Source organism: Chiloscyllium punctatum, chromosome 4 (assembly GCF_047496795.1).
Source record: "Chiloscyllium punctatum isolate Juve2018m chromosome 4, sChiPun1.3, whole genome shotgun sequence".
Classification (NCBI taxonomy): domain Eukaryota; kingdom Metazoa; phylum Chordata; class Chondrichthyes; order Orectolobiformes; family Hemiscylliidae; genus Chiloscyllium; species Chiloscyllium punctatum.
This window is the reverse complement of record NC_092742.1, coordinates 75,618,700-75,645,965: the sequence shown is the minus strand read 5'-3', so window position 1 is coordinate 75,645,965 and position 27,266 is coordinate 75,618,700. Positions and strand designations below refer to the sequence as shown.

Sequence of the window (27,266 nt, the reverse complement as noted above, 5' to 3'; positions counted from 1 at the left end):
TGCCAGCATTTGGCGTATATTTCTCTAAAGCTTTCCCATTCATATACCAATCCAGTATGTCATCATTTTACCTGCCTCCACCACTTTATGACAATAATTTGACTTTAAGAGGTGTATTTTGTTTTTTTTTTCATAAAGAAAGGTTGAAACAGAGGTGTTAAGCAGTCTTCTCAAAGCAAACAGTTTTTTTAGATTACTTACAGTGTGGAAACAGGCCCTTCGGCCCAACAAGTTGACACCAACCCACCCAGACCCATTCCCCTACATTTACCCCTTCACCTAACACTACGGGCAATTTAGCATGGCCAATTCACCTAACCTGCACATTTTTAGACTGTGGGAGGAAACCGGAGCAAACCCACGCAGACACGGGGAGAATGTGCAAACTCTACACAGACAGTCGCCTGAGGTGGGAATTGAACCCAGGTCTCTGGCACTGTGAGGCAGCAGTGCTAACCACTGAGCCCACTTTGTGAGGCTTGGGTTTTTTTTTTAAGTTGAAACAATAGAAGCAGCCTGATGGATGGGAACAAGTTCCCACAGAACCAGGATTTTTATTTTAGCTTTCTGCTGTTGCTGGAATCTTTAAACTAGTTGCGGAAGCTCTTACTCCTCTCTCTAATACAACTAAAAGCTGGGTACCCTTCCTGTTGCTAGAATTGACTGTGAGACAATGTATTTGCCTTTGCCAAGGGTGTGTTTATGGGATGTTGCTATATTGGAACAGTTAATTAGTAGTAGTTTATATATATATATATAAATTTGTTAAGCATTTCGGTAAAGTTACAATTAAACCAATTCTTTTCTTTTAGTTTTCTTTAATGTATTTTAACAAAGTGTAAAAATAAAGTGTGTTTTGCCTAAAGTTAAAAAGTTTGCCCAATCAAATTGCACCTGGAACACAATGCCTTGCACTTACTTTTAAATTAAGACAAAGTTAAGGTCTAGGCTATCTTCTTAATATATTTTTGATGGGGTTTGGTCTGATGCATAACAACTTCCTCTGGCAGCTTTTTCTATAGACGCAGCACCCTCTGCATGGAAAATCTTATCCCTCAGGTCTGTTCTAAATCTCTACCCCTTACCTTAAACTACGCTCTCTAGTTTTGGACTCCCCAACCATAGGAAAAAGAACTTGTCTGCCCACCCCATCTGTGCCCCTCATGATTTTTAGAAACCTCCATAAGGCCAGCTCTCAGCTTCCAACAAATAGGGAAAACAGCCCCTGCCTATTTAGCCTCTTCCTATAACTCAAACCCTTCAACCCTGACAACGTCCTTGCAAATCTTTTCTGCACCCTATCAAGTTTAACAACATTCTTCCTATAGAGGGGCAACCAGAATTGTACGCAGTATTCCAAAAGTATTTACCAAAAAACTGAATAGGGCAGCTTAAAAATATAATCCATCATGAACAACAAAATTATAGGTAAGCTGCTTTCTTAGGCCATGAAAACTAGTTTGTAAATAGGAAAGTTTACCAATGCTAGTAATGAGCAAGCCTGCATTCTGAGTGAATATTTAAATAGTGTTCAAAGCAAATTTTAGTAATTTGGGTGTATAATACAAGAGTTAGCGATATTTCTGGCATTTGCATTTGTTGTGCTTTTCTTGCTTGAAGATGTTTTGCACCCTAATGCTCCACTTAATTCTAGATGAGATGTTGCAATAATGACTTGTTGCTCAACTTCCTGACCAACAAGGCAGGGGAAAAGCAGATCAAATGCACCACTGAATAAAAATAAAGTCTCAAAGACAAATTCAATCTGACCAACTATGCAAGTAAATAAATGCTGCACTCTCATTAGACTTCATGAATTTTTGATCAGCATGTATAACTGATAATGGTCCATGATTTCAGCCATATCTGCCATTGCTACCTGGTAAAATATTGTATTTTTTTTAATGACTGTTTTAAGTACATCTTAAAATTGCAAATAATTGCTTCTACTACATTCACCATTGGAGACCTGAAACTGCACTATAGCTCATGGGTGGTTATGATAATGCAATCTATCGTAAACAATAAGTTGTTATATTATTCAGCAATGACCCTACAGAAGTCATTCATATTGGACTCAGCTGAATATAAATAACAATTGTTGGACACTCAGATGAAAACACTTTTCCTTAATGGTGACCTACATATCAGAATGCTTTAGAGCAAAACTGTGCTGCAGCTTGCCTGAAGGTCTGTTACTTTATAAGGTGAGGCTTTTCCTGGAAGTAGTAACCACATCTATGAAAAGACAAGAAGCAAAGTGACTACCTGCAGAAGCGGCACAGCTCATTTTCGACTCAGTTGGAAATAATGTGGTTTAGTTTTGCAAATGCTTTATTGAAAATAAGCGAAGCTGTTTTTCTGTATGTGCAGTCTAAACTTTCATGTTTTTTTAAATTTAAAGTTTACTTGAGAAATGTTATTTTAATGTAGGTGCAACGTAGCACTAATATCACATGACAGATCAGCAAGTAGTCTTAAAAGTGTTAGAGCTAAAAACCTAGTTGATCAGTTTCAAGTTGTCCTTATAGATATTTGTGTGAGGAAGGTTGCAAGTGTTAAACTGATGTTTGGTCACGGAATCATATAATTTACAGTGCACTTAGAGGTCATTAGGCTCATCATTCTCTTTGAAGATGCAAATAATTGCTCTTTCTTTTTGCTTTAAGTATAAAGTATATGCTGGAAAGCTGCAAGGTATAATTTTCAAATTCACGTTTCCCAGTTAATAACTACAACTCTGTTGTGGGTTGTTTTTGTGAATGCTCCAAGCGACTTCATTTAGAAGCTGCATTGCTTGGTGCTTTGTGCACTTGCTGGAAATTAAGTTACTTAAGATTGCAGCAGGCACTTAATATTAAGTGTATTACAGATAATGAAATATGTTGAATAACATCAATAAAGCACATTTTTCATGAGAAAATGAGCCCAATATAATCAACGGGCTATTGAAAAAAAGGAAAATGCAATCCTATCTCCAGTTAGCAATATTTTCATATAACGATTTTGTTGCCACAGAAAATGCATGCAATAATAAGCAGGTACAAATTCCTTTCAGATTTTAAGTAGATCTAAATTAGGTCAGACGGCTGTATTCAGACTATGAACTGCAGTTCTGCTTGTTCCAAACACAGCCACAAATGCTATGCCATGTAATATCTGAGGATGACTGCAGAATCAATGGCCTGATTAAGTAATTCAGATTAATGTCCTATAGTGTGGAGGCTAGAGGCACAGTCTTAATAGTGAAAGGATGACATAGTAATTTGTGTAAAAGATATAAAAACATCAAAAATCAGGTTAGCGTCTGACTCCAAACCACACTCAAATGCAAAAACTGTCTGATACTACAATCAGTGTGTTATTCACATCATATCAGTCGTTGTGTAACACCTGTTTAGTGTTATGTCAAGTTAAAGACGTTCAGTTAGGTGAGAGTAATGTGGTGCTGGCAATATTAACCTTTCCTTCAGTCCTGTATGACACAATGTAGGCAATATTCAGAAAAATAATGCTGGTGATGTTCTAGACTAGAATCTGAAATATACTTGGACTCATAAAGCCAATGTTGCAGAGTTATTTTCTGGTTTAGATTAGATTAGATTAGATTACTTACAGTGTGGAAACAGGCCCTTCGGCCCAACAAGTCCACACCGACCCTCCGAAGAACAACCCACCCAGACCCATTCCCCTACATTTACCCCTTCACCTAACACTACAGGCAATTTAGCATGGCCAATTCACCTAGCCTGCACATCTTTAGACTGTGGGAGGAAACCGGACCATCCGGAGGAAACCCACGCAGACACGGGGAGAATGTGCAAACTCCGCACAGACAGTTGCCCGAGGCAGGATTTGAACCCGGGTCTCTGGCGCTATGAGGCAGCAGTGGTATTGTTTTTAGTGAGAGGTGTTTCAATAAGACACATCAAAGAAACACTCTACACATTGGTAAAAGAATCCATATATTTTATTATATGATGACTTAATGAGAAGAGTTTTCTGATAGTCAGGGCCTACTATTCCACAAGAGGACAAAATGTATAAATCTATAAAATCTCAGAGATGACCAAAATGTTCAATGACCCTGACTGACTGCTGCTCAGGACAGAAGTAATCACACCATGTTACTTCAGTTATGGGAAATCAAATAAAAATCACAATTTATTGTAACACATGTAACATTAACAGAAACATAAAAGGGAAGGACTTCTAATTCATGCAACTTAAAATAAACTCCTTCAAAACCCCAAACACACACACACACGCACACACATACTTTCTCACTCTCTTTCTCTTTTTTTTCTCTCTCTCACTCACACACACACTTTAATCACATTTAAAACAGACAATAGAAAACAGTTTAACACATATACTGTGGGTGGAAAGGAATATAGATATATACTATATGGAACAAAATTTGAAAAAAATTATAAGTCCAGACCACAAAGTGGAACGTTTTTACTCACCATGCTCAAGATTTTTATAATGAAGAGATGGTATTGTCTGGAAGTAGATACTTGTCCTCCGATTTGATGATTATCAGGTGGATATTTTTGTTTTCTTTGAAGCATTTTTCAGATTTCTGTTTATTTTCCTAGCAGAGTAGGGAGTGGGGTGGTTGGTGGAGGAGCGAGCTGTGATTGGCAAGAAGAGGAGAGAGAGAGAAAAGGATGCTTTCAGTCTGCAGGCTCTGGACATTGCCCACTTTCTTCTGTTCTTGGCATGTACAGCTGTTTTTAACAAACTGAAATTCAACAGATCAGCAGGCTGTTTAACTCAAAGATTCTTCGTGCCATTCAGTCTCAAATGGTTCCTCTTTTTGCATTCAAAAAGAAACATAGTATTGCACAGCTCAACAATATGAAACATTTGATTTTCAATTTGCAAAATGTACTTTTTTTTCAGTTATGGCAGTCCAGCTTCCATTTCAGCTTACAGTTCCAAAAAATGAAACTATGTGACCTCACAATACAGTAAACAAATTCTTATTTCCGTTATATTGAAAGTTGCATGGTTTATTTTGCAGATACTGGATAAAAGAGTTCTGGATAATGTTTAAAATGGACAAAGCTCTTTCAGAAACAATGGAAAGCTTTCAGGAACTGGTCAGAAGGAATGGCGAAGAGTCACATTCCCGGTTCATTGACACATCACAAATGTAAGAAAAGAAGTTTGCATTCAATGTCCCTAAAACATAAGTACATTAGAAGAACTGTTCTAATTAGCACTTGAAGAATTATGTTTGTTTTAAGAATATTTGTACATGAATGGAGGTGAGGCATGAGGGAACATTTGGGGAAAATGTTTTTCAATCTTTTTCAAACATAGGCTCAGGTTTATGCCAGAATTGAGTGCCTTTCTGTTGTGGTGAAAGTAACTTGGCTTGGAATTTGAGCATGTACAGTTTACAGAGGTAGCTCACACTACTCCTGGTCAGGCAGGTGTCTGAAGTGTGCAAATAATATCAGGTGAAAGCAGTGCTGAAAGCTTGTGCATTTTACTGGATTGCTAATATTTTGGACAGGTATAACATCTAGGGTGTAGGTTTGCTCGCTGAGCTGTAGGTTTGATATCCAGATGTTTCATTACCTGGCTAGGTAACATCATCAGTGGCGACCTCCAAGTGAAACAAAGCTGTTGTCTCCTGCTTTCTATTTATATCTTTCTCCTGGATGGGGTTTCTGGGGTTTGTGGTGATGTCATTTCCTGTTCGTTTTCTGAGGGGTTGATAGATGGCATCTAGATCTATGTGTTTGTTTATGGTGTTGTGGTTGGAGTGCCAGGCCTCTAGGAATTCTCTGGCATGTCTTTGCTTAGCCAGTCACAGGATAGATGTGTTGTCCCAGTCGAAATGGTGGTTTTTTTCATCTGTGTGTAGGGCGACGAGGGAGAGAAGGTCGTGCCTTTTTGTGGCGAGCTGGTGTTCGTGTATCCTGGTGGCTAACTTTCTTCCTGTTTGTCTTACATAGTGTTTGTGGCAGTCCTTGCATGATATAACATCTCTTTAGATCTTGTCCTGGGACAACTTTTGGAGAGATAAGCTGTTATTCAGAGGAGATAAAGCATCCTTTAGAAGCGGTGAGGCACTTCTTTGAGAGATCACTATGCTTTGGTTTAATAACTCACCCAAAAAATTATACTTCAGAGAATGTCCATTCCATCAGTACTGCACTATCACATATTTAGGGATTTATTCTATGTTCTCAATTTAGTTGTTTATTTGATGTTATAAATATATGGAAATAGTGATGGATTACAATGTACAGATCTCTTAACAGTAATCATTTTCATTGTTAAAGAATTCATGAAGTCACCTATTAATGATGAGAAGTGACTTGAGCTAAGGCTGATGATTCCATGTGCTATGCTGCTCTTATGGACTAAAGCCTGCATTATTCTGCCCTCATGGAGTCTATCTATCATAGACTCTTCTCTGTAGCCTTAAGACTGAGCCCCGAAGGCTAAGTTGCTTTCCCAATTAAGGACATCTCTCTACGGCTGGAGAGGAAATAGGAGAGGATGGGCAGGATTGTTGTTATACAGATTGATACCAACGACATTGATATGATTAAAAAGGAAATTCTGTTGAAAATTTCAACAGTTAGTGGGCGGCACGGTGGCACAGTGGTTAGCACTGCTGCCTCACAGCGCCAGAGACCCGGGTTCAATTCCCGCCTCAGGCGACTGACTGTGTGGAGTTTGCACGTTCTCCCCGTGCCTGCGTGGGTTTCCTCTGGGTGCTCCGGTTTCCTCCCACAGTCACAAAGATGTGCAGGTCAGGTGAATTTGGCCATGCTAAATTGCCCGTAGTGTTAGGTAAGGGGTAGATGTAGATGTAGGGGTATGGGTGGGTTACGCTTCGGCGGGGCGGTGTGGACTTGTTGGGCCGAAGGGCCTGTTTCCACACTGTAAGTAATCTAATCTAATCTAATCAAATCTAATCTTAGGATTTAAAAGGTAGCCTTCCAATGTAATAATTTCTGGATCAGTACTTGAGCCATGGGCAAGCTGGTATAGGGCAAGTAAAGACAAGGAGTTAAATGCATTGCTCAGACTCTTATAGGGAGGAATGGACTTGAGCACATGCAGCACTTGCATTCATACTGTGGTAGATGGGAGACGTTGACCAGATGTAATTTGAACTGTGATGGGATCAGTGTCCTGATGAATTGGTTAACTAGAACTGCAGAGAAGGCATATTAATTAGAGGTAAGGGGAAAGAAGGGACACATGGGCCTGCAAAGCAGGTAGTTAATTACTGATACTTAGAGTGGGACAAGAAGTGATAGAGTGTAGAAACATTTTAAAAAGCGGCCAATTTGGTCAAAGGGGAAAAAATGTTTTTTTTAAAAAATGGCAAAATTAATGGCTCTCTATTGAAATGTTTTAGTATTTGGAGCAAAATAAATGAATTAATGGCACAAATAGAGGTTAATGAGTATGACTTTATAGCTATTATGGAGTTAAAGCTAGGAACTAAATAATCAGGGATATATGACTTTTCAAAAGGATAGACAGGAAGCGAAAGTTAATGGGCTTGCTTTGTTAGATGAAATAGATATAATAGCAAGATCTGATGCAATAGCAAGGTAAGGAAGATTAGAAACCATATGGGCAGAGATAAGAAATAACAAGGGGAAGAAGACACTGTTGGAATGGTCCATATGCCTCTAAACAGTAGCTATGTTGAAGAGGTTTTCCTATGATACGATATTCGGCAAAAATATTTAGCTTATACAGTAGCTCTCTCACTCTCTCATAAACAGTGGTGTTACATTAGTCACTTTTCAATCTATAAAAACCATTCCAGAATCTGTGAAACTTTAAAGGACTCCTCATACATCTACTATCTTAATAGCCACCTCTTTAAACACTCTAGATCATCCGGCTCAGAGGGTTTATCTATTTTAAGTCCAACTATCTTCTGTAATACTTTTAAAATATATATATACTAACATATTGCAGTGCCTTGTTAACACTAGCTCCCTTATATTCCCCTTATTTCTGGGAGGGTTTTGGTATTTTCCATTGTGGAATTAGACAAAACGTATTTGTTTAGTTTCTCTGCCATTTCCTTATTTGTCAGCATAAATTCTCTTGACTCTGCTTATAATGGACGATGTTTATTTTGTTAATATGTTTCTTCTTACACACTTATAGAATATAATTTTTCTTGCTTTCCATTTAAGTTAGTAAACCTACAACCCTATTGCACTTAGCAAAGTGTTTTACTGAAGGGGTGAGAGCAGCATTTTCATGGGGTATCTTACAGGTAAGGAAGCCAGAAGCACAGGAGGGACTTTCCTTGCATCAGAATTGTTGAAAGATTAACTACTCAATTCAGAGAGTGTTTAGGGGTTTGATACTGGTGTGATATGAGCAGCCTGGTAGCAGTGATATGAAAAACACAACAAGGTGGTCAGAGATCTACAGATATCAATGTAGATATTTCAATGGAACAAAATACGATATTGATCTAAGAAATGGGGAGAAGAGAAAAAGGTATTTCAGTAATGTAGTGCAGATAAGAGAACAGATTCTTGAAACCACAGAACAGGTAATGGGACACTCCAATACGTGTCTTATCCTGTTTGACAAATATGTTTGAATGGACTGTCTGGACATCTTTACATTTATTTGGCAGCAATACACGTGATTGGTCACGGAAAATCACACAACGGATAAAACCAAACTGTAGCAAAAAGCGAAAAGTTTCTCTCCTGTTTGATCACTTGGAGCCAGGAGAGCTGGCTGAACACCTAACCTACCTTGAGTTCAAGTCCTTCCGGAGGATCTCTGTAAGTGTGCCATTAACTGTATTGAGATATTGGAGGGAAAGTACTCCGATCAGAATACTGTCTTAAAATGATCTCTCTATTTTACATTACTGAGTGAGATAAAACACTTCTTCAATTTACTCATTTAAGACTCAAACACTTACAGATAAATTGCAAAGTAGAAAATTGTGATGGATACTGAAATGATTGATGATGTGTGGGAAATCATTAAATTCTGACAAAGCAGACAACACCAGTGCAGCAGTAAGAGAAATGATCCTGGACTTCCACTTATCATGCATTCAAATTCAATCAATCACACTAGGAAAGTACCTCTTCCTAACTTATATTTGAATTTCAAGGATTGATTCATAGTGGGGCTTCTAAATTCCAACCTGAATGTCCAGTGACCTTTTCGCCTTTATGAATTTGTGTTGACAATATATTTGTCCAAAACAGTTTGAGTAATACTGAAGTAGTTAAAAATTCATCCAGAAAATACAATGTTATCATGGCATTTTTGTTTTGCTTCACCCAAACCCCGATGACTTTTCTCCTTATAGAATGCAATCAGCTACATTTGGGAGAATCTTCGGTCCGTTGTGTTCATGTCGGGTCTCAGCAAGAACAATTCAGCTCATCCATGCCTCTGTCTTTTCCCTGATTCTTTTCTCTATTCATTTCAATATCCAGTTACCAGCAAAAAGTCAGAATGGAATTTGTCCTCACCCCATTGCCTTTATTCACTGAATGGCAGGTGGAACTCTGACATTGTATTCTGAGATCTATAGGTTAGATTTGACACTACCATGTACTGGGCATTCCACACTTGAATCTGCAAGTGAAATCAATCTGACATTGGCACTAGTACACAATGCCTTTCATGTTCTTGCCTTACTGTGACTCTAAAAGTAGCTTTGGGATATTGAAAGTTGCCATTGTCCTAGAGGACAATTGTCTGCTCTCTTATTAGAAAGAGTCAACTGTGGTGTGTCTAAACTAAGGATCACCACACTTCAGACAAGGGGGTGAGACTGAGAAGATGGAATCCATGCTGTCTGTATCATTCAGCCTTGCAAAACAGCTATCCAACTAACTGATCCCTGACACTCATCCAAGAATGATTTTGCCTTTCATGTCTTCAGGTCAACCCAAAACAATGGCAGCCAATCAAGTAATTTCTTATTTAATTGTTCTAATGTAGGAACCATGGTAGTTAACCTGTGCGTGTTAAGATCTGCAAACAACAAAAGAATAAATGACCAACTCTTTCACGTATTGCTGAGAGAGAAATGTTAGGCAGGACTTTGGGAGAATTACCCACCTGTTCTTTAAGCAAGGCCTTAGGAACTTTCATGTTCGCCTGAGAGTTAGCAGATGGTTTCACATCTCATTTGAAAAACAGTCCTCTAGTACTGCACTGAAACAGTCTATTACATTTGTGTTCAGGGCTTACAAATCTCTTAAATGGAGCTTGTACCTGCAGCCTTTTGAGTCAATGCTCTATTGCTGCCACTGAACAACAGTGGACACTTAGCATATTACACTTGTCCCTCCATAACAACATAGAAATGCTATTACATGCAAGGCATCACTTATACCTTCAGTACTGCCTTTGGAGGTAGTTTATGGTGCATTATTGGTGACAGTCTCTCCCTAATAAAAAAAGATAACAGAGGCAAAGGTGCTGGACATTTTTTTTTATTGCTGGTTGTAAGAGAGCTCAAGCATTTAATTATTGTATCTTTTAAATGTTCTTGAGCTGTATAGATCTGTTTGTCACATACAGGACCTTCCCTCTATCATAAGTCAGAAGTGCTGAAGATTGTACAATGTTCATGTCCAAGTATAGCAAGACATGACAAAATCCAGGCTTGCGCTGATAAGTGGCAAATAATGTTTGTGCTACACAAGTATCAGGCATTGACCATCTCCAACAAAAGAGAATTTAGCCATCATCCCTTAACATTCAATGATACCACCATCACCAACAACACCCTAGGGGTTACCATTAATCAGAAACAAAACCAGTCGATCCATATAAAATCAATGGCTTTAAGGGCAGTTCAGAGGCTAAGAGTCCTGCATTTGGTAACTGATATTCTGACTCCCTCAAACCAATCCACAAGGCCAAAGTCAGGAGTGGTATCGAATCTTCACCAATTGCCTGAATAGGTACAACTTCAACAACACTCAAGAAGCTTGGCACCATCCTGGATAAAGTAGCGTACTTGACTAGCACCACATCCTGCAACATCCACTCCCTCGACCACTGAAGCTCAGTGGTGTCAGTGTGTACCATCTATGAGATGTACTGCAGAAGTGCACCATGGGTCCTTGGAGAGCACCTTCCAAATCCATGATTACTACCATCTCGATAGCAGATACATGGGAACTCCACCCACCTGAAATTTTCTGTCCAAGCCGTTCACCCTTCAGATTTGTAAGTATATCACCATCTCTTCAGTACCATTGGTCAAAATCCTACAACTCATTCCTAATAGTTCTGTGGGTCTACATACACCAAATTAACTGCAGCAATTCGAAAAGGTAGCTCACCACCACCTTGCCAAAGGCAACTAGGGATGGGCAATAAATGCTGGCTCAGTCAGCAATGCCTACATTCTATAAATTAATTAAAGCATACAGAAGGATCTATTGTCAACCAAATTGATGTGAATTCAATAATTGTGCAATTCAAATAAAAGCTGTTCTGCAACATAAAGGCAGCTTACGGTGAACCAGGAAATTAATGAATAGAAAATAGAGTATAACCAGGACTTATTTTATCCAGTTTTCAGATTATCAGAATTATGTGTTGACTGGCTGTGTAAAGGACAATCCCACAATGGAACGTTCTGTTGCTTTGTGTAATGGCATTTCACAGTGGGTCCAGCTTATGGTTCTCAGCAGACCAACACCACAGTTACGGGCTGAAGTCTTCACCAAGTTTATTTGTGTGGCTCAGGTATGGATGGCACTAGTTCCTTTTGACAAATAGGCAGCTTGTGTTGTTTGGTCATCTTTATTGTCATAGTAAATTGTTAGTACAATTTGAAGCAGGTGAATTAAAATTTGCTTTATCTGTATTTTGGCCATATATCACATAGTCTGACATAGGGTAATGTTTCAATTACAGCTGCAATGCTACTCAATGTCATCTGTTCTAATTTTTGGAATAAATTGGCGATTCACACTGAGTCAGAAACCCGTGCAACTTTGAGAACCAAGTACAAAATGTAAAATTATAAAAAATGCTGTCCAAACAAAGATTTCAACAAAAAGATAAAACATTAAATTGTCATTGGGTCATAATTATAACTTAGCAAGGGAATTTTTCTTTAAGATTACACACTCAGGGAAATATGTACTCTTAAGTATTTCAATAGATTATATATTTTAGTGTTTTGAATCCAGGTGGAGGTGTTAATTATGGGTTGCAATGCAGTAGATTTGAATCTTATTGTTGTGCCATTATTCTTGTTTGATTTATGAGGCATTGTCATCTTACCTTCTCTACAGAAACTCCAGCAGCTTCAGAACTTTAATACACTAATGGCAGTGGTTGGAGGTTTGTGTCATAGCTCAATTTCCAGACTCAAAGAAACAAGCACCTGTGTCCCTCATGATGTTCATAAGGTTAGTGTTTTCCTTCAGTGTTATAAACTGATCTTCTTGTGACATTGTAAGGCTTCATGCAACTGTTTTGCGGAACATTGCAAATCTGACTGCCACAACATAATTCTCCTAAATCTCTTTTGCTCAACTGTGACTCAAGCTGGGGTGTAGTTCCATAGGCAGCAGCGCTCTTCGGTATTTTGAGGTTGTGTTCATGTATGAGCCAAACAATGCATACAGAGGAGAACTGGACTGTGGGAGGCATTTCCAACAAGCTCAATGACATTGTCCCCAAATACCCATAGACATGGAGCTTCCAGATGCAGTCACTAAACAATGATCAAGAGTAGGGGGTACTGCCTAATTTTCACCTTCCGGCTCAGAGTTATGGAGGTCAATTTTTGTGGTCTCTACTGTCACCCGAGGTGACATTTCTTCAATATCATGGAAATGAAATTTCAGAAGGCCAACAACTTTTTTTCAAAGGAAAACAAGAACAGCAAATATTCTGGCCCTCAGTAGTTGTCAGGTTCACATCTGTGGCAAGTGTAATGTCGTTGGTCCATTTTGGCATAAAATAATATTCCACAACCTGTATATGTCTTAGAAGCTGTCAGTCAGTTGGAAACAAATAAGCAAAACAACAACTAAGAAACAAAGATTGTATCTTGATTTGAATGCACAGTTTGGCTGTTCTAGGTAATATATAGAGTATAAACAGCATTATATATGGAATCAATGTGTAGGTAAAATGATAGCTTCAATGATCTTTCTCTGTTTTTCTGTGCAATTAAAGTTTAGTATGTGTAAAAACAATCATCAAATCATATATCCTCTGTGAAAACTGATATTTAAGATTTAGTGGTATTCATTTTCTATGATTTACAGTTTCAAGCCATCCCATTTCAACAGGACATTACAATATAGATTGAAGAATAAAAAATGACACTCACAATGAAGGCAACCTGATTTTTATTTTATTCAGATGATTACTATGTATTCAGAAAAGGTTCCCTTACTAGCTACCTCCCCAAATGGCAGGCAGAATTTAATGTAATTGACATGATTTCAGCACATGGATTGGAGAGCCAGTGAGAAATCCTGCCTCACTTCTGAGGGGTAGGCCTGACCTCTCAGATACTTAACGGGATTCAGAATCCTATGGATATAAATGCTGCTCACTAAAAGAGGCCAGAAACCAAACATAACGGACAGTGCCTTTGGCAGTAGTGTGTGCTCTTGGTTTTGAACTGAGGGAGAGTGTCAGAATCAGCAAAAGACATAGTTCACAAGTGAGTAAGGGTGGGAAGAGGTCATGAGAATAGGGTGCATGGAAATCAGAGATAAGGGCAAGGAACAACTACTATCCCCCCTTACGCTAGCTTTCATGATTGAACACTAAATGCTGAGGAACCCTTGTCATCTCCCTTTGCCTCCCCAAAACAGCGGATTCTTGCAGGATGAAAGCCAAAACCTGTTTGGCAGAGTTACGTGGGCCCACAATCAACAGAAAAGGTATAAAATACCAACTTAACATGGTGCTGGCTAAATGCTGATGACTTATATGATAATGAATTTCCATGCCTTTATTTAATTCTATGTTTTCATTGGGCATGTATACTCCACAGCTGTCAAAAGGAAACTTAAGTGGAAGATAAATGATTCATTTTAAGCAAAAACATTCAGAAGCGCTTGTCTGTAACTTTGGGTTTTTCCAATGTAGGTGATGAATGAAATGACTGAGCTGCTCTCGTCCAGTGGAAACTACAACAACTACCGACGTGTGTACAGTGAATGCACAGACTTCAAGATCCCTATTCTGGGTGTCCACCTGAAAGATCTTATCTCACTACACGAAGCCTTGCCAGATTGTGTTGAAGACAACAAAATTAATGTACACAAATTGCAGACTCTCTACAATCACATCAACGAGCTTGTGCAGCTTCAGAACACTGCACCCCCATTAGATGCGAACAAGGACCTGGTGCACTTGCTCACAGTATGTCTGCCTGATAGTTGTTTGTCTCAGTTTTCGATTCCTAAAGGCAACCATTGGTAGAAGCGTGAAAGTGGCACCCCAAATGTTGGGGCATTTAGGTCTCAAAAATGGCAGGAAAACTGTAGCTAAAGCATACACGAGTGACATGAATTCAGCACCTTGAGACAGTTTACAATAAAAAGCATCCTTTCATAAATGCAAGCTGCTTTTGAAAATGCTGAATAATACCATTTCTACAGACAGTATGAAAGAATGGTTCTAGAAAAAGTGCAAATAATGCTGATTTATTAAGAGAAGCCCATAATTTGGATAAAATAGTTCCAATCCTCAAAAACAAAATATAAATCTACCATTTCCAGTGTCTTATTCTGTACGAATCCTGAGATATATATATATATATATAATAAGGCCAATATATTTACCACATGAATGATTATTGATGCTAGACCATACATTCATATTATAAAATATCAACATTGTGATTAGTCAGACTGATCACAAGCCCAACAGAAATGAAACTCTTGATCAACCTACTGTTTTCATTATTAGAAAACTTCTGTCTGGACTTCTAAATTGCCCATCTCTTTGTATGATAGTCCCACATTAAGGTGTGCAAACTAAAATTTTAAGGAGGTGTCATCTTCAGACAATTCTTTTTATTTAACTATTTGAGAGGATAAAATTAAATTTTACAACTCAAATTAAAGCAAGTTAGCAAGTCACTTTCACAATCAACATGAGGAAATATTGATGAACTTGTTAAAATCAGAAAACCATTTCCTTCTGTGATCTGTCTAAAGTGCTTGGTCATCAACAAATTGAATATTTTAAGAAAAACAACTCTATTATAATATAGAATAAATCTAATTTAATAATTGCTAAGTTTCTTTAATCTCACTACATTATTTCCCTTGTGCTTCTTTACACTGTATTTAATTGAAGAGGAACTTTGGAAAGGTGCTCCCTGAAAGTTGGTGAAATTAAATTGATAAGCATTGATCTGAATACACTATTCCAGCAAACATTATTTTCAGTAGGTTCACTTAACCTGCAACCCCATCCTTTGTACTGGCGCCTCCGTTCATTGGCGGTTTCATGATTGAATTTGAAGCAGAGATCTTGTGAAATCTGCCAGAAGCCTGTTATAAAGTCATTATTAGGTGAAATTATATAAATTCAAATAGTGTTCTTCATCTGCAGAGCCTTATTAGAGATTATTACCCTCTGGGCAGCCTCATTAGGACATGCACAATAGAATCCATTTAGTGACAATAAATCAAAATATTCGTTAATGCCTAAACACTTCAGACCAAGGTAAATTGTACTTTGAAAATTAATATTCAAAGCATAATTTATCAATGTTACCTGTCTATTAATTGACAAAAATCAATATTAAGTACACTATGATAGTCATGCTTATAACGTCAATATTTTGTGGAATAACTTCTCCTGTCACAAAGTGTTGATCAAAGTTCAGGCACCACTTTCCAAGGTAACCATGAGAATATAAGCTGTCACCAGACATCTGTACACATCTTAGCTGTCTGCTCAATTGCAGCATTGCTGTAAAGTTGGGTGGTGTCACTACTTGCCTGTTTACATGGTGCATAGCTCTTGGGTTGGGGTGGGAGCAAGAGGAGAAAGAAATGGATGCTCATTCATGTCTGGATACTATGAGAAAATTGCTCATGGTAAATAATGTAACAAGTGACAGTTAGCTTTCTCACAGGGATTAAGAATATAAGAAATAGGAGCAGGAAAGTGCTGCTTGGACCTTCAAATATGCCCCACTGATCATGGCTGATATGCCCCAAGTCTCAACTCCTATTTCATGCCAACTGTTCATGGCCCTTAACTCCCTGATATATCAAAAATCTATCGCCTCTTTAAATGATTTGAGTGATCTAGCCTCCAAAACTCCTTGGGGAAAAGAATTCCATGCATTTGCTAACTTCTAAGAGATCAAATTCCTTTGCATATCAGTTTTAAGTGAGTGTTCCCTAATTCCCCTACTAGTGGAAATATCTTCTCAACATCCACTCTGTGAAGCCACTTCAGAACCTGGTATATTTCAATAAGATTACCACTCATTTTGCTGAATGGTAATAAATAAAATTCTAACCAGTGTGCCTTCTGATGTTTTTTGGCTGTGTGAATCTTGGAGGCCAATGCACAACAGTGACACTTGAATCAGGAATTCAAAGCCACATTTGCCATAACTGGACCCTTGGAGTGGCTGCAAGAATGCAGCTTAGACGGAATGCTGGTCCTAACCTGTTTAGCTACTCTTGATAACGTCCTCTCACAAATCAACGTAGTGGATTGTGTTTGAACTACCTCCAATGCCAAGTAAATCCTTTCTTAATTATGGGGTGCAAGACTGTACAGTACTTCAGATGCAACCTCCCCAAACCCTGGTAGTAAGACTTTCCTATTTTTATCTCCAAACAATAAAGGCCAAAATTCCATTTGCTTCCTGAATTAGTTGACTTTTCATGCACAAGGACACTCAGACCCCTTTGTGCTGCACTTTTTTGGAGTCTCTCGCCATTTAAAGAATAGCCTGCCCTTTTGGATTTTTCCAAAGCAAAGTGCATGACTTCACACTTCTATGCATTAAACTCCATCTGCCAAATTCATGCCCTGTCACTCAACCTATCTATATCAGATTCCTCATATCCTCATCACAATATGCCACTCCACACATTTTTGTATCATCAGCAAATTGGGATACATTATCCTCTAACCCTCTCTATTGGAGAACAGTCACATACCTAACAGCTATTGTGCATTAAGCACTTGTTATTGATAGTAAAGTTATTGATACTCATACTGGACAATAATTTGCTGTTTGCTTTGTCTGCTTATGATGTGTTTTACCAGTGATCCATCAGGAATATTTTCATGCTAAACACAATGTCTCTAATCATTTAAAAATCCTGAGGGATCATGCCAATGACCAGAGTCTAATCTCCACTTCTGAACTCATTCCTTGCTAATTTTAAGTGGTATAACAATAGAGTCAGTACAATTGGCTGTTCAACTTCTGAATTCGGAAACGGTATTCTATCAGTCATGGTCTTGAACCCCTGCATTTGTGAATAGTGCTGAAGAAAGGATAAGGCATTCCTGCAGTCAGCCCATTGACCCTCCATTGTCACTACTCATATGAATAATACTCACAAGGGTAAGCTTCTAATGACCTTGGACAAAATGCCTTTGAAACCATATTCCAATGAGGTAGCAATGAGAGAAATGAGAAGATTGGAAGAGAATCAAAGGTTTCACCCTGATTGAGATCTATTTCTGAAAGATTCCGCATCTAGATTCTATAAAAAAGGAGCGTTTGGTGCAGTCAATTGAAGCGTGACTCCAACAACAATCATTCTATCATAAGCCATCAGTAACCATGGTTACTGGTGTTTTCTGTTGGTATCCAGTATGATTGGAGTAATTGGTAATCATTAAGTCATTAATTAAAATGAACAAGTATAACACTTCTAAATTAGTAGATCTGTTAGTTTACAATAAAAGGTTCATGTCAAAAGTGAGTCATTTATGGAGTAAGTGAGTTAAGACTAAAACATGTGTTTGAAACTGCTTATGTAACAACATATGTAATTTATGTATTCTGCATTATTTCAGCTTTCTTTGGACCTCTACTATTCAGAAGATGAGATTTATGAGCTTTCGTATGCCCGTGAGCCAAGGAATAACAAAGTTCCAGTAAGGCAGTTTTTTCAAACTATTGCTATCTCATGACCCTGATTTTCCCACTCAATGCCATGTTATGTCATCCATTATTGCTGTCTGCAACTGTGATCACTTTGTCAGAATAATCAATTACATTTCATTAAAAAGTGCAGATGGAAAAATTTTAAAGACAATGAAATTTGGATACACTCAAATCAAATGGCCTCTGGTTCCGAAGAAGTTTGTAATTGATTTCTGTATGAATGCAATTTTTAAGTATCCAAGACCTTTAAATGTAAGAAAAGTCATACAGTTTGGAAGTTGAACTAAAACTTAGAACACAAACTCATCTCAGCATTTATAAATATTATTTTGTCAGAAATAATCCCAACTGATACGCTAACATGATCTTAACTGAGCCATTTTAGATTTATCTGCAAAATATTTGAATTTAACAAAATATAGAGTGAATCATTTTAACTTTGAATAGCTGCCTGTTATCAGTATTACAAGTGACTAATAGCATAAAATAGACAATGTCCTATCAGTCAATGGTAAGGTTACTCACAGATAACTTAAACATCAGATGGTCTGTCTGTACATAATGCCACAATATGATGTGCAACATGTTTCCTGTCCTTTACGGTTGTTCCACATTAAGCCTTTTTAGGACAATTCACCAACTAACTCTCTGTTTTGAAATGTGTTGTCTACAAAGCAAAATGGAATGATCATGTGCAGAAATATTTTTGCATAACTATCTGACAGCTTATCCTCTTCCTTAGAAATTTTCTCCTTGATGTAATTATTGGTATAACTGATTGCAAAGGTAGTCTTAGCGATATGTTTTGTATTAAAAGGATCAGCTATGGGTGTCTGGGGAAACAGCTGCAAAAGTCCACTAACGATGCTGATCCTTTGAGTCTTTGTGTGGGGTATATGCATAGCTTCCCCATCTTGTTGGGAGGTGAGCAATAACTCATATCACTAGGAACTAATGTTGAGTCCTGTATTCTGCTGGTTTTATTGCAAATTAATTTTGAGGCCGTCTGTTGAATAATATACGGGTGTCTATTAGTGCAGTGGCCTCAGTTCAGAACTCAAGAAATGAGATCCCAGTATTTTGCTTTATTTATTAGCCTTATTCAGCTGTGTTATTACTTTTAGTGATTTGTATATCTCTACCTTTGATCTCTCTGCTTCTCTACCCTACCTCAACACATTTTCAAAGGAGTTGTGACCGCCATTCTCTTCCAATCAAAATGTATCACTTCACGATCATCTGTTGAAAGCTTGTATCAATTCCATGTTCATTCTGCAAAGCTCTTTGTGTCTTCCTGCACTTTTCACTGTAAACCTCTGCATTTATTACACACTTCAATTTGGTATTGTCCATGACTTTTGAAATTTTATTTGATACCCCAATTCCAAACCACCTAAATAAATATCTACTTTTTGCAAGCCTACTGCCAGTTTTCTGTTTAGTAGCTAGCTTGCTCTCTGTTCTGCTTCTTGTCCCCGATTCCAAGGATCTGATCTTTGTCATCAGTTTACATTATGAAACCTTATTAAATTCCTTCTGAAAATTCAAATATTATGTTGACTGTATTAGACTTATATACCCTTTTGTTACTTATTCAAATAAATTAGATAATTCAATATTTGTTCAAGTTCAAACTTCCATTTAGAAGCTGTCTCCTTGTTCTTGTATTTTTACTTGGTGAATGTTTTCCTATTATAATGTAAAAAAAATTGAGAGAACTGAGGATGCTGGAAATCAGAAACAAAAACAAATTTCTGGAAAAATTTCAGCAGGTCCAGCAGCATCTGTGCAGAGAAAGCAGAGTTAAGGTTTCAGGTCCAGTGACCTTTCTTAAAAACTGAGCCAATGTAAAAATTCAAGGTACATGTGTATCTTTAGCTGCAAAGGAAGATTTCTTTGAAAAAATGCCATGAACCTTTGTAAAATGCAATTTCAAGAATAGCCACAAATAACTGTCTATATCCACAGCAAAGCAATTTATAATATGTCAATTTCCCTTTGAATGTTGAGGCAAAGCAATTATTCAATACTTCCAGCATTTCAAAGTGATTACCTATGAATTGATCATTTATAGAGTCATAGAGAAGTGCAGAACAGAAACAGATCCTTCGGTCCAACTCATCCATGCCAACCAGATATCCCAACCTAATCTATTCTCACTTACCAGCACCCAGCCCATATCCCAACAAGTCTTTCCTATTCATATACCCATCCAGATGCCTTTTAAATGTTTCAATTGTACCAGCCTCCACCACTTCCTCTAGCAGCTCATCCCGTAACATACCACCCTATGCGTGAAAAGGTTGCCTCTGAAGTCTCTTTTATATCTTTCCCTTCTCACCCTTAACCTATGTCCCCTAGTTCTGGACTCCCCTACCCCAGGGAAAAGACTGTGTCTATTTATTCTATCCATGCACCTCAACATTTTATAAAATTCTATGAGGTCACCCCTCAGCCTCTGACGCTCCAGGGAAAACAGCCCAACCTATTCAACCTCTCCCTATAGCTCAAATCCTCCAATCCTGGCAAAATCCTTGTAAATCTTTTCTGAACCTTTTCAAGTTTCACAACAACTTTCTGATAGGAAGGAAACCAGAATTGCATGCAATGTTCCAGAAGTGGCCTAGCCAATGTCCTGTACAGCCACAACATGATCTCCCAACTCCTGTACTCAATACTGTGATCAATAAAGGAAAGCATACCAAACGCCTTCTTCACTATCCTATCTACCTGTGACTCCACTTTCAAGGAGCTATGAACCTGCACTCCAAGGTGTCTTTGTTCAGCAACACTCCATAGGACCTTACCATTAAGTGTATAAGTCCTGCTTGTAACTAAAAGTAAACTTGTTCTTGTCCAGTTTTTCTCTTGTTACTTATGTATAGAAGAATAATTTACCTTCTTTTCACATTCCTTGATAATAATTTCTTTATTAAATTAGAAACTATTGCAAGATAAATATAACTAAAATATGATGTGTATTGTAAAAAGGAAAATCTGCTTTTTTTGTATTCAATGAATGTCTTAACCCAGTTAGAATAGACAAGTCACAATAAGCTGTGCAGTTTGGCACAAGTGACTTAAATTAGGTTCTTATTCAGTTACTAATGCAGAAAACAAATTGTGTTCAAAATTCTATTGATTGTATAAATTGCTGACTGACTGAAGTATCCAACTGCAATATCAACATTTGAAAATAATGTGTTTTACTCATGGATGGAAGTAACCAATTGCTGTTTATGATTGTACCATTTAGCCAGCAACTCCTTGTAAGCCACCTGTAGTAGCAGACTGGGCCCCTGGAGTCTCAACAAAGCCTGATCCCAAGACGATCAGTAAGCATGTTCAGCGCATGGTTGACGTAAGTTTTTTCCTGCTGTCAGTGCTGTGTCATATATTTAATTCTAGCTTTCTTTTCATTTTATTGCAACCAACAAGAAAACCCTCCATTATATTTCTTCACAAGCATTTATCCTCCAAAAGTGTTAGATTTTTATTAACAGAGCATATTGAACAGAAAGAATGTTTAAGATTTATAGAGTCATAGAGTCATAGAAATGTACAGCACGGAAACAGACCCCTTGGTCCAACTCTTCCATGCTGACCAGATATCCCAACCCAATCTAGTCCCACCTGCCAGCACCTGGCCCATATCCCTCCAAACTCTTCCTATTCACATATCCATCCTTTTAAATGCCTTTTAAATGTTGCAATTGTAACAGCCTCCACCACTTTCTCTGGCAGCTCATTCCATACATGTACCACCCTCTGCGTGAAAATGTTGCCCCTTAGGTCTCTTTTATATCTTTCCCCTCTCACCCTAAACCTATGCCCTCCAGTTCTGGACTCCCCAACCCCAGGGAAAAGACTTTGCCTATTTACCCTATCCATGCCCCTCATAATTTTGTAAACCTCTATAAGGTCACCCCTCAGCCTCTGACGCTCCAGGGAAAACAGCCCCAAGCCTGTTCAGCCTCTCCCCATAGCTCAAATCCTCCAACCCTGGCAACATCCTTGTAAATCTTTTCTGAACCCTTTCAAGTTTGATAACATCTTTCCGATAGGCAGGACACCAGAATTACACACAATATTCCAACAGTGGCCTAACCAACGCCCTGTATAGCCGCAATGTGACCTCTTGCAATCTAAGGATGCACTGAGCATTACAGAAGAAGACTCAGACCATGAATTCTAAACATCTGAAGCTTGATTTTCCTGTAGACTTTTGAACTCAACTGGCAAACTCAAATGAGTAGATGCACTATGTGAGAAATAATCACTCATTATGATTTACCCAATGCAGCCAATTTCATGACCAGAGTGTGGGCATGCCATACAATTAAGAAATACAAGTCGACTTTAGAGGCTGACTAGACATTCCAACTTGAAAGAAGTGGTAGGTTTCCATGCCATATGAAGCTGGGCCACTGCTGTAGTGGAGGGTGCCCTACAATAGACGTTACACACAGTTAGGTTTGTAAGCATACCTGAAGCTCCTGTCCTCTGACCTGTTGCATGGAGGTCACCTCCAATCAGCTAAATTGCCCCCACTGTCTGCAGAAGCTAGAGGCCCTTACTGAGCTGGATTGGTTATACCCAGTGTGTGTAAGGGGCAGCTATGCCTTCCTTCATCCCCCTCCAGGAAAGCACATTTATATTTGGTATTGTTATCACCTGCGTGTCTCTGCTTCTGCCCCCATGGTTGTTGAAACTTTACTTGAAACTCAACTTTTTATCACACTTTCATGCTTTGTTTGGAAAAGAGTAGGAATTTGTGGAAGGATTCAATGTAATGATACAAGCCTTCCTTTTATAGATACATATGCTGGAGAAGTTTAATGTGTTGGTATGCATTTGTTGCAGAGAATAACCATATTCACTGAACACAAGGATTCTGTGGATGCCAATCCAGAATTCATTCAATTGCTTCTGTATCTATTGATTGTGTTTTAAACAAAACAAGCTTTTCTAAAAGAATAAGTAAAATGCACTTTTGATTTTGGTTTTGACAAAAGTAAATGGCTATTGGCTGAACACTTCACTCCACTGCCATTGCATAAAAATTGTACAATACAGTCCCTAGCAAGAATACTACTAATGTATCTATAGATATATATGTTATATGTTCACTACATATATAACAAATATATCTAGAAAGCTACAGTGAAAAGTGTTTTATCACCAAAATTCAGCGCCATTTTGAGTTTCAAAAAGAATAAAAAGTAATACATAAATAGAGTTCATCTTGTACCAGTAACTAAACTTCAAAACGGCAAGGTACATAGTAATTGTCTCTAACACAGTGGATTTGCAACAATGAGCAATTAAGGATAGGCTTTAGCCACTTTTTGATGTTTGAAAGCTGAATGTATGATAACATTTATTTCAACAAAAGCTCTGTATTTGTTAAAGTGATTGACTTCACTACATTCTAAACAAAAAGTTTAAACATTTTAATTTTGCAAGAAGTATGTGAGAAGGTGGTACATTAATGCTTCTTGATGTGATCTGTCATGAGTTTTCAGTGGAATCCCCACCCTCAGTGAGTTACATCAGAGTTAGTAATTTGAAGTCAGATGGAGTACAAATCGCAACAGAATATTGTGGTTCAGAAGTACAGGGCCTTATGACACTCAATAGTTCAGAGATATCTTGATGAAATTAGATACCAATTTTCAAAGGGAAATTAGTGCAATAGGGACAGAATTAGATAAGGCGAAAGTGAGGACTGCAGATGCTGGAGATCAGAGTCAAAATTAGAGTAGTGCTGGAAAAGCCCAGCAGGTCAGGCAGCATCCGAGAAGCAGGAAAATTGATGTTTTGGGCAAAAACTCTTCATCAGAAATGATGCAGGGAGCCTCTGGGATGGAGAGATAAATGAGCATCCTTTCTAATTTACATGAACATAATTACTAGTATAACTCATGAACCCATTTCTGTTGTTTGACCATTTGTTATGTTATTCATTTGCTTATCCAATGCAGTCTGTCTTTAAAAATTACGACCATGATCAGGATGGCTATATTTCCCAAGAGGAGTTTGAAAAGATCGCTGCAAGTTTTCCATTTTCCTTCTGTGTTATGGACAAAGATTGGTGAGTACAGCAATGTCAGTCAGAGCAGTACAAAATATTTCAATGAAGCAACAGCAAGTAGCAGAACAGACTATAAGTAAATATGCATTTTGGATTGAAGGGCATTGAGAAAGACACTGTCACCTCGTTGGTTTAAATTTATTTGTTTCCTACACAGAGTGAAATCATATGGAACAGAGAAGGCCATTTTGCCCAGTAAGCCTTTGCCATGAATTATTTATTTAATTAGACATATTCCCTCACTCTTTTCCTAAGAGCTCTGCCAATTCCCTTTTGAAAATTGGACCTGAGTTTCTGGCTTAATCTTTTCTTTTCTTCCCTTTGTTTTGCCTTTCATGTCAAATATAGCATAACGTTTTTATTTATTTTCTCTACCTAAGGTTTGCACCTATGATGATGCTATATTAGATTAGATTCCCTACAGTGTGGAAACAGGCCAGTTGACCCAACAAGTCCACACCAGCCCTCCCACACAGACACGGGGAGAATGCGCAAACTCCACACAGACAGTCAGCCAAGGCTGGAATCAAACCCGTGTCCCTGGTGCTGTGAGGCAGCAGTGCTAACCACTGAACCACTGTGCCACCCAAGATGCCTGCAACATTGTACATTTTTCACTGTCCTCCTGTTCTTTTGTAACTTGAGGACATGTGACAAAAAATTTAAATTCCACTTCTAATTTCAAGTTTGATTCTAATTTACTCTATCTTCCCCTCCATTGCAATTGTTAATTTTTAATCCTTAAATTTCACTGCTGAACAGGATAGAGTCCAGTATGCATCCCAATCCCAGCTGCCCCATTGTAAATTTACACATGTGGCAATTTGAAGAGTAAGCATAGCTTAAAACTGAATGAGGAGGGAAAAGCAACCAACTCACAGACCATGTCATGAAATCCTCCCTCAGCAAATTCTATCCCATTGAAACCAACTACATACATCCCAGATCATAGCTTGCTGAGTTAAATTCTCCTGTAATACCCGCCTGAAACATAACTCTGTTTCCCCTCTGCCCTGCGGAGCATTTCCAGCATTTTGTATTTTTAATCTCCTCTTTCTCCCATGTGTGCTTTTGTCAATTGCAATACATGCATGCAGTTTTGGTCACCTTATCTGAGGAAGGATATTCTGGCTAGTGACGGAGTGCAAGAAAGGTTTACCATACTGACTCCTGGGATTGCAGGACTAACGTATGAAGAGAGACTGGATTGGTTGGGTCTGTAATCACTGGAGATTCAAACATTTCCTAGAAATGTATAAAGTTCTAAGGCCAAGACAGTGTAAACACAGGAAGAATGTTCCCAAGAGAGTCTAGAAACAAGGCTCACGAACAAAGGATATGGATAGGCCATTCTGGACTGAAATGAGGAAAGATTTCTTCAGTCAGAGGGTGGTGAGGATGTGGAATTCTCTGCCACAGAAAGCGGTTCAGGCCAAAACTTTTAATGCTTTCAAGAAGAAGTTAAATGTAGCTCTTAGAGCTGAAGGATTAGAGGGCATGAGACAAAGATGGAAACAGGGTACTGAATCGGAAGATCAGCCATGATCATGTTAAAAGGTGCAGCAGGCTCCAAAGGCTGCTCCTATTATCCATCTTTCTATAGAATCGTTCATCCTTAGTGTGGCAGCAGGTGATTCAGCCCATCGAGTCCACCCTGACCTTTTAAGAGCATCTCACCCAGACCCACCCCATATCCCATCCCTATTACCCTATATTTTCCATGGCTAATGCACCTGGTCTGCATAGCCCCAGACACTATGGCCATTCCACCCTAACTTGCACAGCTTTGGACTGTGGAAGGAAACAAGGACCTGGAGGAAAACCACACAGATACAGGGAGAATCCGCAAACTCCACAGAAACTGTCACCTGACAGAGAATCAAACCCGGGTCCCTGGTGCTGTGTGGCAGCAGTGCTGACTACTGAGCCACCATGCCACCCTATGTACCTTCTGGGTATTGACTTCCTTGCCAGTGGAAACTATTTTTCCCTAACTCCTGATCAACATTCTTCATAACTTTGAATACTTACATAAAATCTCCCCTTTGCTCTGTTTCTTCTAAGGAAAACAATCACAGTTTCTTTATGCTTTCCATCCTTGTAGTTAGTTCTAAGTTTGTTGTGCTCGAACATCTAAAATTGAGATGATTTATGCATCTGATCCTTCTGTCATTTTCTGCTCCAAAAAATTACAAAGTATTAACTTCTAAAAAAAACACAGATATGGACATGACTCATAAATTCCACAAACTTTGCTGCAAAAAATTGTTAGTCTACAAAAATGAACCAATTTATATGCATAGCAACAGAAAGACATACTAAATTAACAAAGGTCTAGTTGACTAGTTAACATCAACCAACTCATACATCGCAGAAGATAGGATCTTTTGCAGGGCACATTTCTTATTGGTTTGTAATTGTAATGCTTGACACTAGAGAAATACACTATAGTTAGCAGAATGTTCGGTGCTCATACATCGATTATTAGTCTAAGAACAAAGACATTCTCTTTTATTTGGCACCAGTGAAAGAAAAATATATCTGGCAGAAAATCTTTAAAACGTATTTCAAGTTGTAATCAGTCAACAAATCATCACTGCACAGACGAATGTAATCAAAAGTGCACTTAAAAGCATTTTCTAATAGTCTCTTTATGCAGATGTACCTCGTGCGGCAGCTCCCTCAATGTGTTCCCTAGTGTCTGAGAACATAGCCCATTCACAATGTATGTTGAAAAGGCAGTACAGATTTGTGCTGCAGATATTGTCAGTTTTGGAGGAGGAACCGTGCGGGCTAACATTGCCCAGAAAAGCCAGCAATGTTGTTATTGTAATCTGAAATCTAAGTCTACCCATGGCCAGGCACCATACCAATATGTTATATATGCACTTTTGTTTGCTACCAATGATGTTGTACCTCCATCACTGTTGGAGGATAACATAAAACTCCTGAGGTGGAACTCCAAGTTCCTTGGGCGCAAGTATGATTTCATTCATTTTACACCGCACCCCTCAAAGTTAGGTGAAAGTGAGAACTGCA

General features: G+C 38.3%; 1 protein-coding gene across 1 annotated transcript in view; it reads left to right on the top strand.

Moving 5' to 3' along the window:
• The window catches only part of LOC140476440 (RAS guanyl-releasing protein 1-like), a 114,221-nt gene that overhangs the window by 57,086 nt on the left and 29,869 nt on the right, over window positions 1-27,266 (top strand). Inside the window, exons 4-12 of the mRNA XM_072569052.1 lie at window positions 2,145-2,207; window positions 5,030-5,161; window positions 8,648-8,801; window positions 11,575-11,748; window positions 12,303-12,419; window positions 14,122-14,397; window positions 18,043-18,123; window positions 21,390-21,494; window positions 24,118-24,227. Coding sequence (XP_072425153.1) covers window positions 2,145-2,207; window positions 5,030-5,161; window positions 8,648-8,801; window positions 11,575-11,748; window positions 12,303-12,419; window positions 14,122-14,397; window positions 18,043-18,123; window positions 21,390-21,494; window positions 24,118-24,227 — 1,212 coding nt within the window. The remainder of the gene's footprint in view (window positions 1-2,144; window positions 2,208-5,029; window positions 5,162-8,647; window positions 8,802-11,574; window positions 11,749-12,302; window positions 12,420-14,121; window positions 14,398-18,042; window positions 18,124-21,389; window positions 21,495-24,117; window positions 24,228-27,266) is intronic.